Below are 16,191 nucleotides of genomic sequence, written 5' to 3'. Positions count from 1 at the left end.
TATGTTATATAAAGGCAAGTTTCTTGAGATGTAACATTGAATTTATGTATGATTACAGATTAATATATTGTATGTCGATCCTATTTTTTATTGGTTAGAAGTCATTTTCAAAACATTCGTGCAACAATTCCTCCACATTCAATGGCGAAATACTTTTTTAAAGTTTGTCCGTCCTCTCCACAACAGGGTGTTTTCTGATCTCACGTCTTTATTGACGGCATCATTTGTTTGTGCGATTACTAAACCGTCACCAATATCTGTTGACAAATACCTCTCTTATGATTTCACAATATTGCGGTTAAGGTTTGGTTTGCTTCAAGCAGGACGACTTGGTTCGGTTTTTAAGATGGTGGTTCCAACAAATGACCATATACTTGATTTAAAAAAAACAAAAATAATAAGTCTCCCACCCCCATACGGCCGTAAAGGTCACCTCTTCCTACCCTCGTTGTTGCTGAACCAACTCTTGGTTGAGGTGCTGAAAAGAGAACGGTTTTGGCCAAAATTATGGCTTGAACCATGTCGTGCAGCAAAGTTACGACTTCCTTAAACTCCCCGACCTTCGCTGTCATGGCAACAGTAAACACGTTTTTTTTTTTTTTTTAAACACTGTCCATTGGCTGGAAACTGCACAGAGGTTCGCTGTTGTGTCGAACCATGAACCCAACACACCTCCTCCCGGCAAGGAAAACTCTTTATATTCGCATCGTTTTAACTGCGTCACTTCTCTGAGACATCAGATTGTTGTTACTTAGATGACCAAGAGAGGTGCCGTGACTTCAAAACTTAACCGTTTGTCGGATTAAGCTGCTTTCAGAAAAGGAATATGAGGTCGTATTTCTTTGGAGACGGACTCCTTTTGAACATTAAGGTCGGATTTACTGCGGGGCTGTTGCATCAAAATTACATGTACCTAATAATAAACAGTAAATTTACAATTATTATTATACGCGTGAGTCCGATGATTTATTTCTTCTCAAAAATAATAATAAAATTGCATTTAAATTAACTGTCCTCATTTGATAGTTTATTGTCCGAGCCTGATTACTCATCCTACCCATCCATTGCGGTTTTATTTTTCTATTCTTTTTTCTAATGAAGCCGAAGCATTAAAGGTGTCTTCTCTTGACACCGAGTGAATATGAAACGTAAAAGCTTTCATAGACAGACATTCATAGAATTTAAGTAATTAGCACCTGAAAAGGTTGCTGTTCCTTTCCTAATACAAAGTCCCTTTTTTTTTTCCCTCTCTTGGTTATTTTCTGATGTGTTACTCATTATAGAACCTCAAATTATTTCCTCACATTAGTTTAAAAAAAAATGCTGTCCGACCTGAATGAATGATCGCCTGCAGCACAGTTTGAAGCCTCACAGCGCCAAATAAAAGTGGTGGTTCTGTGAATGAACCCGGTAACCTCTGTAATTGAAGTCAAGCTCCTAATAGCCTCCTCTGTTCCTGGCATCGCTGTCCCACAACAATAGCTGTGCAGCTTTTCCCTAGAAACAGACACAAACACACACACAAGTCTGTGCTCACACACGACCTCCACATGATGCTGGTGATGCTCATTTTAATTCAGTGTGTTCAAATCAGCGGTTATTGTAATTATAACATTGTAAACTGTTTAAATTATTCTACAAATTGTATTCGTTTGGTCATCATGCAACATTTAAAATTAGAAATACTGTACATTAACATGCAATTTTATTACGCAAGACAATTTTATTTTGTTTTATGAATGAAATTTATCCAACAAAAATCACTTATTGGGGAGCTCCGCTGATTTTACAAAGAAACATGACAAACATGAATCATTTTGTATGTATTTAATTGTCTTTCCAAATCAGCCTTTTAAATCCTTCTTCCTTTTTTCCATAAACAGTCACTTTAGTTTTATCTTTTTTTGTCACACTGATCGCTGACTTGTTCAGCGCACTTACTCAGACATTATATGGGATTATCGTCCCCTGGTGATATGGTTAGTCAGATTTGTGTGTCATCTGAATAGTTGTGGTAACATATTTGTTGTTTTCCATAATCTGAGTCACTAAAAAGAAGATAGGAGGCCCCAGAATGGAGCCTTGGGGAACTCCGGATGTAATTTTTGTCTGCTTACGTTTGAACAGATGCTCAGAGCCGATTAATGTCTAAATGTCTCGCAACAGTCACAAAATGTCAAAAGTTTAATTCCTTTCTGACTCGTCGCTTTCTGTGTTTCCTCTTGTGTGTTGTTGTGTAGGAGGAACCTGCCGGGCGACCGACAGAAAGCCCTGGACATCATGCTGCCCCTGGTGGAGGGCGAGGAGCAGGTGGCATCGGACATCTACTGCCTGGTGGGACGCATCTACAAGGACACGTTCCTGGAGTCCCACTTCACCAACACACAGAGCAGAGACAGCGGCACGCTCTGGTGAGAGAGCCGGGCAGGATGTCGCTGTGCACCTGAAATTTCTGCTCCGGCAAACAGCTGGCCGCTCCAGGCGCCAAGTCACCTGTAAATATTGTTAGAAGAAATGATGGATAAGCTGACTCACTGCATTGCTGCAACCATAACATTAAGAGTTTCCCATGAATGGTGCCATCAGTACAGGATTACGTAACAGCTGATGGTGAAAGTCATTGTTAGCAATGAGAAGTCTCATTCAAGGACACGGGCTGCAATGATTACAGGCTACACGTCAGCAAATTACAGCTGATTTACAGCCGTGGTATGCAAAATGGCATTTGCACGACTTGTCACACCTTAAAGAAAAACAATACGAGAATAATATGAGGAGGATCTAATCCTGTCTATTAAGACCAAATGAGATTACAATACCAAAATGAATGAAGATTTAAAATGACATTAGCAGTGACAATAGATCGAGATGCTGAAGGTCAATGGCAGGTTCATTTCTGCATCGGTTCTGCCTGCTGTGTCGGCAGTGGTGGGAACATGAAGAAGTGGTGACATGGTAATATTTGTGTGGTTTATACTGCCAATCAAGTTTTATTTGGATTAAATAAAAAAAAATTAAAAAGAACTATTCAAATCCCACCCTTCTGATTTAATGAAATATAATTGTAGTTTATATTTCAGTTCACACAGTGTCCAAACTATTTTTAGGATTATTCAGAACAGTGAACTAACTTCTGAAATATTTCAGGGGAACCACAAAACGTCTATTTAAAGATGCTTTATCACTTCTCTCAACCAGTGACCAGAGGGTTGTGAGCCTCTAAATATTTTAGGTTAAGGTTGTAGTCAGTCTGTTGTAACTTTATCAGACTCAAATCACATATTGTTTTGACAAATTTAAGAGAAGAGTATAACTTTAAAGCTAGCTTAAGTGACTGAAAATATATTTCTGTATTCCAGTTTGGCCTTTTTTTTTTTTTTAATTTATTGGACAATTTTCTCAAATGATATTCTGTCATGTCTCAAAATGTCCCAGCTTCCAATCTATGTTTCAGAACAGATATTAAATGGCGGAAAATTTCTAACGTCGACCAAGAGACATATTAGAGAGGATAGTTTATCAATTCCATCCAGAAACAATATCCAAAAGAAATTGGAGTTTCCTGCCAAATATCATGAAGATCAGTGTTTATTTCTTCTTCCTCGTATTTTTTTCCATTCATTAGGAGATTTAATATGTGCTCTTATTATGTCTTCATTATAAGCGTTCATCTCCGGACTCTAATAGAGACGTCAGTGTCAGTAAAAACTTGTCATTGGTGTTGCTGCAATCACCAGAGATTAAAAAAAAAAAAATTTTTTAAAAAGCAACTGCAAAAACCTAAAATGGGAGCGTGGCATATTTTCTTCATGTTGAAACGAATCGATTTTTGTTATCAACGTCTTTTAGGCCATTTTTTGAAAGCATGATTGTAAATTTAGTTCAGATTTAACCTGGCAGAGATCTCTGGGCAGCGATAGAGCTGGATCGTCACAGCTTGAGTATGCAACCAAAACACCACAAACCCAGCGTGATGGTGACGAGTCAGCTCATTGTGAGATGCACATGGTGGGTCTCTCCAACTTCTTGGCATTTGAAGAAATGTCAGACTGCTGGCTACAAATGTCGAAAGTGGTTGTAAACATAAAGGGGAGGTGTAACTCCACTTTGTCATGTCCTAATCGTTGTCATGTTAGCACACAGGGGGCCAGACTTTAATAATAACACGAGGCTGCTGATTGTCATCATCTGGCAGTCACTTTTTAAGACCTCATATCTTTTGTCAGCTGAATATGCTGCTTTGTTAATCAAGCTCCCATCTGACTGTTATTTTCAGTTCCCTGTCATAACTTGGCACCGGGCTCTAATAACGTTCACACCACCCACCCACCCACCCCCCTCCCCCTCCGTCAGCAGTGCAGATTGCTCATTAAAGAAATGAAATTTCTTGTTTTGTGGGGGGGTGGGGAGGGTACTCACAGTTGCTGTTTGCCGTTCTGTGGCCCCAACTCAATATGGCTGTAATTGTTTTTTTTTCTATCTTGAAGTGTCTTAGAAAAGCCGGGGGAGCCCTGCGAAGCCATTCGTTATCTCGGAGATGCCCGGAATGACGCATTTCTTGGAAGAAAAGTGTTTATTGGAGTAATTTCTTTTTTCTTTTTTTTTTTCTCTCTCTCTCTCTCTTGTTCTCTCAGGTTTAAAAAGGGGTTCGAGTCAGAGCCAACACTACACTCTGGTATCAACTACGCTGTTCTACTGCTGGCAGCTGGACACCAGTTTGACACGTCTTTCGAGCTCCGCAAAGTGGGTGAGTGGACACCAGATTTTGATATTTGTACGTCTCTGACCCAAATATGCTGCTTCTCATTTATGACATTCAGCCTGCTGACTAACCACTCAGCAGTTACACTCTAATCTCGCCTTCCTGTGCAGTAGCCCTTTATGATTTAATTTGTTTACCAAAGAGTAGCTTGTACTTTACAGGATTATTACCATCTATACGTAGAAGTCAATACTTTTGTGTAACTTGAGAGGTGTCGCCCAGAGATATTTATCACCTGTCTCTGCAGTTCACATCAGGTCCAGACAGCGTTTTGGCCTCTTTCAGCTCGTTGTTTTGGTGTCACAAGCTGCAACTTGGTCTTACATCAACCCCATTTCCAGCAGAAGCAGCAGCTGTTTTCTGTGAAAAACCTTTAGTGGCAAATCCACTTAACTGCAAGCTCAGCATTAAACCATTTAACAGCAAAAGAACAAGACATGTTTCAGAGTTGATAGAGACCAGAAAAGAGGGTGAAAATGAGACGTCATTCATTCTAGCAAGAAACAACTTCAAATATGAGGTAATGTTGTTTTGTGTCTGTTCTTGTTGTAAACGTTAGCAACAGTTTGTCTAATATGCTCAACATATCAGCTGTGACAATATGTCTCTTAACAACAACTTAACAACAACAAAAAGTAGAGCATTCACTTTTCTTTTGGCTCTGTTTTGGTCTCCAACGCGTTAGGAGGGAAATATCTGTCACTTCAGCTGCTAACTGTGTCTGTCTGACATTTGGTGCTGAGCAGGTAGCATCCAGTTTTGCTGTTGGAGCTCGTTGGTGGAAAACAGCAGCCTGCAAGCTGAGTGTAGCGAGAGTACTATCGAACCAAAGCAATAACCAAACCAAAACAATCAGCTGAAAGAAGCTTTGAAACTCCGTAGAGCAAAGGGGGACCTCTTTTCATATTTTTTTTAACATCGTAGTTGTGATGTTATTATTCTAGCTGCTGTAATATAGTAAAATGTAATAATTTATAGTAGTCTTTCCCTTTTTGTTTTTGTCAGGCAATCATGTAACTAAGCCTTTGCTCCAATTCTTTTTTGTTGATTCTCTGAAATCTGAGGCTCAGAGCAGCTCAGGAATGTGAGAAAAAGAAAGGGCAGTCCTGGGAATTGGCCTGCAGCTCCCAAAATTAACCCCACCCTCCGTCCCTCTGTACCACCGCTTACCCCCGAGCTTATCCCTACGACCCCCACTGCCTCTCCAAATGGCAGGTTTCTGCAGCAGGCTGTGCAAAAACATGTAGTGGCAGCTTACCCTAGCAGCTCGGCTGCAAAACAACCCAAATAAAAACCTGCTGTGGGCTGCAAGTTGTGACACATTCAAGGAGAATATGAGCTTCTTCTTTCGTGCTGTAATCTTTCCTCAGCTATCTTGTTGTTGTGGCAGACAATAAAAGACAATACTTTCACGTACCTGCTGCGTTGTTTTCTAGGAGTGAAGCTGAGCAGCCTGCTGGGTAAGAAAGGCAGCCTGGACAAGCTGCAGAGTTACTGGGATGTGGGCTTTTTCTTGGGCGCCAGCATCCTGGCCTGCGACAACACCCGGGTCATCCAGGCCTCCGAGAAACTCTTCAAACTCAAAGCCCCCATCTGGTGAGACTTTCTTCCGACTGGCACGCCGAAAAAAAAACAACCCCAAAAAGATGTTTTCTCCACCTCCATCACCAACTGCTCGTGTGTCGTTGGGATCTGAAGCGTGCTCTGCTTTCCCTCAAAAACCACAGCGGCCATCTGTGGCCATAGTGTGTGGCCACATTTGGTGTATTTCTTATTGGAGAACAGAAAATATCAAAATCTCTTTGCTCATTTGAACAGCACTTCTATCTTTACACGGATCGCGACGGATATACCAGCTTAGTGTTGTGACATCTTGTGGAGTGTTTAATGTGTAACAATACAAATAATTGGTTCTGTGGAGGGAAAATGAAAGAAATGCTTCTCCACAACAGGAAATACAGCAGTGAAGTGTCTAATTTGACTTTTTTTCCTTTACATTAAAATGGTTCAGAAGTTAGTATAGGTGACTAAACATAAAGAAATATTGTCAGTAATCCACTCACTCAACTACTGAACATTATCCTTTTAACATTTTAATGTGAGCAGCACATTCAAATTCTCACATAATCCTCTCATGGTGGAGAAACAGATGTCTGCAGGACATAATTTCAGACTTTTCACTAACATTTTCTGAGACTGTATCAGAACTACAACATGTTGAGGGGGGATTTTTTTTTTTTTTTTTTTTTTTCAGTGCATAAAACCATGCTGTTATTTATTTGTGTTAGTGCTGTGAAAACTCATCAAATTTCCATTAATGTCACAGAGCAAAATGTCTCCCAGCATGGAAACACAATTGAAATGCTGTTGTTTGTTTTTGTTGATCTTTCTCGAACTGAGCTCGTGGCTTTAAATCTGTAGAATATGAATGCAGATCATCTTCCATCTGGCGAGAAGTGGTTGAATAAATATTTTCTTTGCGACTTTCTTAAAGGGTTGTTCTTCCTTGTTTTTGTACCTCTGGTCGGTTTCAGGTATCTGCGCTCGCTGGTGGAGACCATTCTGATTTACCAGCACTTCAAAAAGCCCTGCACGGAGCAGCCAGCGCCCAAACAGGAGCTGGTGGACTTCTGGATGGATTTCCTGGTGGAGGCGACCAAAAAAGACGTCTCCTCAGTCCGATTCCCTGTAAGTGACTCCGGCCAAGGCCACAGATAAAACAGCCGAGATTCAATATGTGCAAACAAAAAGGCAAAGGCCACAAAACTTTCACTGTTTTCACTGTTAAAAATACTGTTCATGTATCCCTTCTGCAGGTGTTGATATTGGAGCCCACTAAAGTGTACCAGCCTTCATATTTGTCCATAAACAAAGACGTGGATGACAACACGGTGTCTATCTGGCATGTTGCTCCTGATGACAAGGTGGGTGTCATTATTTACAGTATATGCTCCATCTATGACCTTTAAAATTCAACACTTTTGTTTAGATAATACTTGATATTCCTCGAAGAAGATCCTTAATGCCTTTAGGTAAGTATAAAGATAATAACCTCCATGCTTGGGTTGGGTTTGGTCACTATTTTGAGTGAACAAACTGACAGCTAAATGTGTTGAGTCAGAGTGTTTTGGTGTAAAATGTTGCTAAGATACACGTGAAACTGTTTGGTGACGTCTTTCAGTAGGACGAAAAGGTGGATGTGGAGATGATGGAAATCATATCGTAGCCACAGAGAAGAAAAAAACACTTGTCTCTGATCAGCTGATGGACATTAAATCATTAAAAAAAAAAAAATCACACATTTCTACACTCACACATGGTTTGAGCTGGTTTCAGAGCGTTTAATCAGTCCTCTATACCGTGCTGCAAGTCGTCATAGCAACAGCACTGATGCTTTACATTATCGTAATGGTTAAACTAGATGGTGTTTAAACTAAAGATGTTTATCACGTATTACAGATATTAAAAGATGGGTTGTGATGATTTCACCTTTTCTGTGTTTGTCACCTTTAATTAGATGTTGTGATTCATAAACTAATGAAGTTCTTTACATCTGTATATTTTCTCATGTTGTAGCACAGTATTGCTTACCTGCATGGTATATAAATAAAATCATCAGTAATTGATCCGAGGAAACGCTCTACATACGCTACAAAAACAAGTATTTAAATATTGTGTTATAAAACCATTTTGTTTTTCCTTATTTTGCTGCCAACGCCATAATGCGACACATTGATTTAACTTGTAATGATAATGTTGTTTGTTTGTTTTGTTTTCGTGTCTGTCTTGCAGAACAAGGGGTTCCACGAGTGGAACTTCAGCGCCACGTCTGTACGAGGCGTCAGGTGAGCGTCAGCCGCCTTCAATGCAAAACTAATACAAGTCTCAAGTCTTCTTAGACCGAGGAAGAGTCATATGTCTCAAGTCTTTTCAAGTCTACAGTCTTTTTTAAAAAGCTGTGTGAAAAGCAACACAGTGAGTTTCCGTCTGGAACATGGTCGTGTTTCTGTATAATTCTGCTCCTGGTTTGATCTGTGATCTGTGATTGGTCAAAGTAAAACCAGGATCAGTGACATGTAACATTTCAGCAATGGATAAAATGCTTTGTCAGCATAGTGCATAGCATGTGAAACTACTTTCTTAAAAACAAACAAGCAGAAAGTCGAGCTTAACTGGCAGCTCTTGGTTGTGTAATTTATTGACTGAAGTTTTTTTTAAATTTATTATGATTAACATTATTATTATTATTGTTATAACAAGTGTTATAGATCATTCTGTGCCAGTTCAGTTCAGATTTTAAGGCAGTGGCCACTTCTATTTCATTAATACGGCATTATTTTTTACAATGTAGTGTCCACAATGATAGTGGTGCTGATTGTGAACAAATAAATGAGTGACCCAAATGCACGTTTTAATATTACATGTCATGAGAATAATATAGAGGAATAGAAAGCAAAGGAAGGGGGAGATCTCCCGGAGTCTTTTTGTGACCATGACCTTGTCTGGCAGTCAGCTCTGACTCTAAGGAATCACTGCGGCGCTCCAACCTCCAGGCTACGAAGAACATTTTTCCAAAATGTCAAACTATGCCTTTCAGAAGCAAACCTTGAACTCTAAATCCCTGGTTTGTGATTGGCTAGAGACCTATGCTGCTTGTCATACCCTAATTTCACTCCCAGTGTCTTGTTTCTACTGCTGGATTACACCACAAGAGGAGTAAAATATCCAAATGATAAAAAAAACGAAAAAGTCTAACCAAGAATAAAAACATCCTAAATACATCCGCACATTATTCTTAAGATATACATATGTACCAGAAATATATGTATTATGTTTGAAATGCATACAAAATTAGATTTTAAAGACCTTCCTTTGCGACATTAAAGACATCAAACATAAGAGTGTGAGTTAAACAAACGCAATGATTTCTTGCTTTCACGATGTCTTGCTCTGAGCCTATTTTTCCACGGTCCTCAAAGGAATTCAGTGTCAGACCGGAGAGAAGCGAAGGGCTGCGCTCGCATGTTGCTAGGGAACGACTCTTTCTCTGTGCCCACTCAGCCTGCAGACAGTCAGCGGGACACAATGGCATCTCTTCCAGCTCCAATACGACCACACACACACGGCACACCGTTTGTGTGGCTCGGCGGCTGCGGCCTCGGTGGCGCCCACGGACGAGCGCTCGCTCATCCCGCCGTTCCAGCTTTTGTGCCCAAATTCAGCAGCATCATGCGAATTTGACGGTTTGGCAAAACAACTCTTGCGTTTGTGTCAGATGCCGATTTTGTTCTGTAGATGAGACGCGTCGCGGTTACGACACGCGCGCACGTCCCGCGCGTGTCGCGTGAGTCCGGTGAAAGGCTCGATGCGTTCCGGGTCACGATGTTACCACACAACTAACTTTTGCACGGTTTCTCCTCAGCATCTCCAAGTTTGACGAACGCAGTGCCTTTCTCTACGTCCTTCACAATGCCGAGGACTTCCAGATCTACTTCTGTACCGAGATGCACTGCAAAAGGTCGGTCCGTCTTGTCCTGTTTCTCTCGTTGCACCTGTTGTGTGATGAATGTCTTGAGATTTTTAGGAGCCGGGTAACATATTAAACACCCCATTAATGTGATCGCAGTTGCAGGACCGCCCTCTCAAATGATTCTCAATCAATATTCCTTTTTTTTTTAACATTTATTAGCCCCAAATTAGCTTGAAATCAGGGCACGGATTTGTTCATCTCAGCATGATGTCTGGAAAAAAAAAAAAAGGATTTAAATGTGTCTTATATGGTTATTAAACTTGCTGATTCATGAATAATCATGCTGACCGCATGCTAACGTGCTAACAAAGTTCACTGAGGCTGATGGCATTGAGTTTGACTTTCACAGTATTGCTGTTTTTCTGAATGAGTGTTACATTACATTACATTATTTAAACTGTAACTGCAGTTAATTAAGACCTCATGTTGTACCACTTTGCGACAAGGCACGCTTTATATAGAGGGTCTGTAAATTGGAAGCAATGGGTTTATTAATTGTTTATATATCATCAACAAAAGCTTTACAAGTCGCATACGAACCATTAATGAGAATGGCTGCAGACCCAAATACATTTATTAACAACTTGTTAATTATTTATAACTGCCTTATCAACAAAAGGAAGAGATGAAGGAGTGTTTCGCAACCTAAAATCCATCAAGTACGAGTACATTTTGTCGGTGAAGCCATTAAAGTACGACTTTTGAACGTGTTTACAAAGGAGATGGCGGTACTAATATTTCAACATCTCATTCCTTTTGTCCAAAGTGACCTGCATATTTTTTTTTTTTTTTGGGTGCAAGTTCAACACTATGATTAATACGCAACCTTTCCTCACGAGAAGACTTTTTAATTCCTTAAAACCTGCTCGCTACTGAATAAACGTGAGTTTCCTGATGACTTCGGGCCGTGAAGATCGGTGTCGGACAACATTTCCTCCAGCGGTTCGAGCCCTCTTGTCAGCCACGTTCCCGTCACCGCGAGCACACCTCGTTTCTTTTTCGACGCCGCTGAACGAAACACCGAGCGTTCAGCCTTGTGACTCTCACATCTGAGCCTCCCGAGCACTTGCAGTTCCATTATCTGGAGTGTGACGGTCAGTGAGTCACGCCGTCTGTTGTTGCGATGCTGCTTTCATTTGAGCAGGAGTGACGAAGTGGGAGAGGGAGAAGGAGGGAAAGAAGTAGTAGATGTAAGGCGGTATAGAAAGAGGAAGAGACCCGGTCCGATCCCGCCCGCGCTGCGTATGTTTGATTGGCGCGCGCCCGAGCGCACGTGGTGCCGCCGCTCGGACACCTGCGGCCGTGCCGTGTGACAGCGCGACGGGGCGACCTGCTAATTCACAGCTTGTGTGCGGTGAGACTTCTAAAGGTCACCGTACGTATGTATTCGTGTGGGAGGTGTGCATGTAAACAAGTTTGTAACCTCGTCTGGAGGAGGACAGCAGCTCACCGACACCGCTCGAACCCAATACGTATCAAATGGACCTCCGACAAAACGTTAAAGGACTTTTCAATCATTTTAGACCTTAATGATTTAAAAATGTCTCTATTTACTGAGGTTATCCGTTGGATCAAGGAATATAAGAAAAACATGTGTGCGCGGGTTTTAAACGATCGACCACAAATTGATTATGTTGTCTAATCCAGGGGTCGCCACCTTTTTTTTTTTTTTTTTTTTTTCTCTGGGAGCCACTTTGACGAAATGAAAGTGTCCAAGAGCGGCTCGTGTATTTTTCGGACACTGTAACATTTATTCACATAGCTGAGCTCCACCCAGCCAGCGGATGAAGCTGCTTTTATGTGAACAATAACAAATTGATACTCAACACACTCTAGTCTAATCCATCAAGTCATTCATTACATAAATTGTTGTGGCGTAAGATTTTTAAAAGGCTCCACTGCTGCATTACTTCACAACAACAGTAATATTTGCGTCTTCAAGTCCTAAATAGGCTCCGACATGCAGAACAACTGGTGCGGTTCTTTTAAATGTCGTCAAATCTTTAATTAAAACTCATCAGTCGGGGCAGGACTTCTCTTGTTCTGCATTATGTTCTGTTTTCACGCAAACATGTGCGTTACTGCAGATACGTCTGATAGGCCAATATTGGCCAATCAAATTCATCAAATCAAATTCTCTATGAATACTTCCACCAATAACTCTCAACTCTTAGTTATTATTTTTTTATATTTTAGTCTTTTTTGTTGTTGTTGTTGTTGTTTTTACCTCTACCGCCCCCTTTCCTGTATTTTATGTGTATTACGTATAAATCGTCATTTTTGAAGTTAAAATCGAATGTGGTGAAAGTTCAAACAAACTGTCACTGTCCTCATAGTTACAGAGCGTGTTGTACAGTTTGAACTGCCCTCATGAAGCTGTGTGTACATACATGCTGTCTGTTATCTGTATCCTGACCCGACTTTCCTTCGGCAGATTCTGTGATCTGGTAAACAGCATAGCCGAAGAAGCCTGGAAAGGTCCCGAGGAAGGTGACTGTGACACAGATGCCTTAGAGGTGAGACGACTGAAGTCTGTTTTCATTCGCTGTCAGCCTTCAAAACTTTGCTTTTATCGGAATGTTTTTCTGAAGTGGTTTTGTTTGTGTTTGGTTTTTTTTGGGCTCGTGGCACATTTCAACCTCAGCTGTCATTTCTTGGACTAAAATAATAGTCCGTGTGGGTTTTAAACATGTTTATACTCCACAGGCTTCTCTGTGAAGCCTGTAATTACCACGAGCGACTCAAGTGAGGCAGAAATACATACATAAACATAACTTTTCCTGAATCTACATCTGCAAGAATATTTTAACTCTTTTTTTAATGCATTGATACCAAGAAAAATTGTATGCGTTTGTTGCTTTTCATTGTTTCGCAACATCCTGTTCTGTTTCTAAAGAGCACTTTGCCTGCTTCTGTAATGTCACAGAAAACATGATGTGCTTTTGCTGTCTCCATCAAAAAGATTGAAGTGCTGAAGGTGAAAAACAAAGACAAAAAAAACATATTTCAACATGTTCTTTGTTACTGACTGTTTTTCATGCAGAATGTATGATTTATTTATTGAACAACAGATTTTTCAGTGCGTTTATTTGCTCTTTTATTTATTTTTTATTTTTTTATCAGATTTTCCATTTGGTTTTTGTAATCCAGTTCAGCACAGTAAAAAGGGAAGTAAGTGGATCAAATCTCAGCTGCAAACACTCAGAAATGAGCAGCGACCTGCTGGGAAAAAGCCTGGATTTGGTTCGTCTGCTTTGTGTGCTTTGACAGTGCAGAACAGACACCTGCTGCTGCATTCACCTGTCTTCCCAGCAGAGCCCGAGGAGAAAGAACAGCTAATTATGCAAAATGCCGCCGTGCCCTCTTTGACTCAGCATGACACGGATCAAATGTCAAACAGGTTTCTCTCGGAGGGATGTTTATACACGTGTCTGTTAGCTGAACGGAGGGACGCTCAACTGTCTCCCAACAACACAACTTAAAACTGGAGTCTGCTTCCTTGTAAACATGAGTCACGTGGTTCAGAAAGAAAGTATATTGTAACAGAGCAGCTCTTGTTGAAGTTTCATCCTCAAGGAGTCGTTGTAACCGGTTTAAGGCGATCTGATCTAATCGGGTTTTTATGGATAGAAAAGAAGTGCTGATTAGTTGGATTTGAGCAACGGGTGAAAGAAAAACAGCAGCAAAATGGGTTCAGTAACAGCAGAACATTCATCCCGCAATGAATTGAAAAGTAACACAGTACAAAAAAACACAGAATAAAGTGGGTTTGGATGTGTTCAGATTTACCTTAACACGGATTTTAAGGTGTAAATAAACAAAGAAACAAACATGGAATCACTGTTTTATTGTACTTTTCATCTTTTTGTCTTTATTAAGGGTGACAATTACATGTAAGAATTTTTTTTTGTGTGTAACAATACAAAGAAAACATGTTATATCTATTGAATTTAAAAACAAAAAATACAGCTATTTTTATTTGATTTAATCTATTTAGATTTGAGATGTTCTTAAAGGATGTAAAAATTGATTCAAGTTGTCTATATAACAACCCAGATTTCTTTATTATTATATTATTTTAGATTATATTAGCAAAATGCAATAAGATTGATGATTTCAGAGAATCCGGTTTGCATTAATCTGTGATTAAATACTACTACCGTTGATCATGTCCGTTACGTCTTAATATTGAGTACCGTGTATCACTTTTAAACGACTGCGCGTGTTTCTTTTGTCTCCGCAGTACGACTACGAGTACGATGAGCACGGAGAGAGGGTGGTTCTGGGAAAAGGCACGTTTGGTGTGGTGTACGCGGGCCGGGACCTCAGCAACCAGGTCCGACTGGCCATCAAGGAAATACCAGAGAGAGACAGCAGGTCAGACAGAGGGCTCTTTTTCTTTTCTTTTTGTCACTCTGCAAAGTTTCACACTGTCGTTACCACAGAAGAAGTCATGTGATGTAAGCACTCGTCTCGCTCCGCTTATTCATGTACAGAATATTTAACAGTCTAACCGGCAGACTGACGTGGATAAAGTTTTGATTTGAATCCATCTTTGGGACATTTATTATCAGTTGGTCGTACAGTACACAGACTGAATCCCAGCCTCCATGTCAACAAGCGTCCGAGCCGTTAATGCCGTCGAGCATCATTCAGAAAAGTGCTGCTTTTTGTCCCGCTGAGAGAGATCAGCAGTGTCCCCCGGTGCTTTCTGATATTCAGTTTGAGTGGCTGGTTAGTGGAGAGCTGTGAAGCCAAACTCCCACCCTCTGCCTTTTTTTTATTTTTTTTTGTTTTTTTTATTTCCATCACTGTCTCCGCTCAACAACAAAAAAAACGCTCGTCTCCTTCGCGGTTCCACCTACTCATCTCAAGACTACGAGACTTTCTCGCAGACTCGATGCTTTCCGCTAATCACATCAGCGAGTCGGCGGGGCGCTCAGCTGCGAAGAATGTGGAGAATCTGGGTAAATAATTCAGGAGTGGACTGAAATCTCAAGACGGGGAGAAGACGAGAAAGAGCGAAGGTGTGATTCATGCAGAGAGCTGAATGTGAATATAAATTGCTGGCAGGCATTCTTTCATATTTCAGAGGGACGTGTTCTTCTGGTCAGATATCAGGATTCCCGTGTCTTTAACTGGTTCAGTGTTTTGTTGTCGAGTTTTGGATTCCTGTGTTCACGCGTTTTAAGACAGTGACATGACATCCTCATTAACATACTTCTGCCAAAAAAAAAAAAAAAACATATGTACACATATGTATACATATCAAGTGCAATATTCTCCCACAATCTTAAATCTGAAAATCCACAAATTTAAAATGAAATTTAATTTGTCAATAAGTACTCAATTAAAATAGGAAGCCCTCCTCTTTTTTTTTTTTTTTTTTTTTTTTTTTACATATGAATGATTGCAACCAACTTCACCGAAAACAAAAGTTCAGCTCCTTCAAATCCCAACAAAGGTGAACAAAACTGTGAAAAATCTGTGGAGAGATTAAAAAAAGAGAAACATACTATCTGTATTTATTTTTTTTAGAGTTCAGAGGTCCTCAGTGCTTCACCTCCTTTAGTGCTTTAACATCCTACATTGGTACTTTTTCCAGCTCCATCTACACACAGTATCTGACCTGCTTCCTGGTGGTGAAAGTGTTCAGCTTTTCTGCATTTTAAACGGGTGGTTGTTTTTTCCGATGCAGGTACTCTCAGCCGCTCCACGAGGAGATCGCCCTCCACAAGCACTTAAAGCACAAGAACATCGTCCAGTACCTCGGCTCCATCAGCGAGAACGGCTTCATCAAGATCTTCATGGAGCAGGTGCCAGGAGGTGAGACTGCGCCTGCGACTCTCCGAATGTGAAGGCCGAATCGGTCCGCTGCTGCTCATCTGTATTTATTGAG

At 40.6% G+C, this 16,191-nt stretch overlaps 1 protein-coding gene across 1 annotated transcript in view; it reads left to right on the top strand.

Moving 5' to 3' along the window:
• map3k5 (mitogen-activated protein kinase kinase kinase 5) overlaps nucleotides 1-16,191 on the top strand; it is a 60,469-nt gene that overhangs the window by 31,746 nt on the left and 12,532 nt on the right. Inside the window, exons 7-16 of the mRNA XM_069715442.1 lie at nucleotides 2,241-2,411; nucleotides 4,635-4,747; nucleotides 6,199-6,358; nucleotides 7,297-7,450; nucleotides 7,579-7,686; nucleotides 8,555-8,607; nucleotides 10,185-10,280; nucleotides 12,727-12,808; nucleotides 14,536-14,669; nucleotides 15,991-16,118. Coding sequence (XP_069571543.1) covers nucleotides 2,241-2,411; nucleotides 4,635-4,747; nucleotides 6,199-6,358; nucleotides 7,297-7,450; nucleotides 7,579-7,686; nucleotides 8,555-8,607; nucleotides 10,185-10,280; nucleotides 12,727-12,808; nucleotides 14,536-14,669; nucleotides 15,991-16,118 — 1,199 coding nt within the window. The remainder of the gene's footprint in view (nucleotides 1-2,240; nucleotides 2,412-4,634; nucleotides 4,748-6,198; nucleotides 6,359-7,296; nucleotides 7,451-7,578; nucleotides 7,687-8,554; nucleotides 8,608-10,184; nucleotides 10,281-12,726; nucleotides 12,809-14,535; nucleotides 14,670-15,990; nucleotides 16,119-16,191) is intronic.

The sequence above is a fragment of the Brachyistius frenatus genome, unplaced genomic scaffold (genome assembly GCF_029030835.1).
Source record: "Brachyistius frenatus isolate BFR_SWC_R1_liver_20210118 unplaced genomic scaffold, ASM2903083v1 Contig_143, whole genome shotgun sequence".
In the NCBI taxonomy this organism is placed as follows: Eukaryota; Metazoa; Chordata; class Actinopteri; family Embiotocidae; genus Brachyistius; species Brachyistius frenatus.
This window is presented reverse-complemented; position numbering and strand designations above follow the sequence as displayed.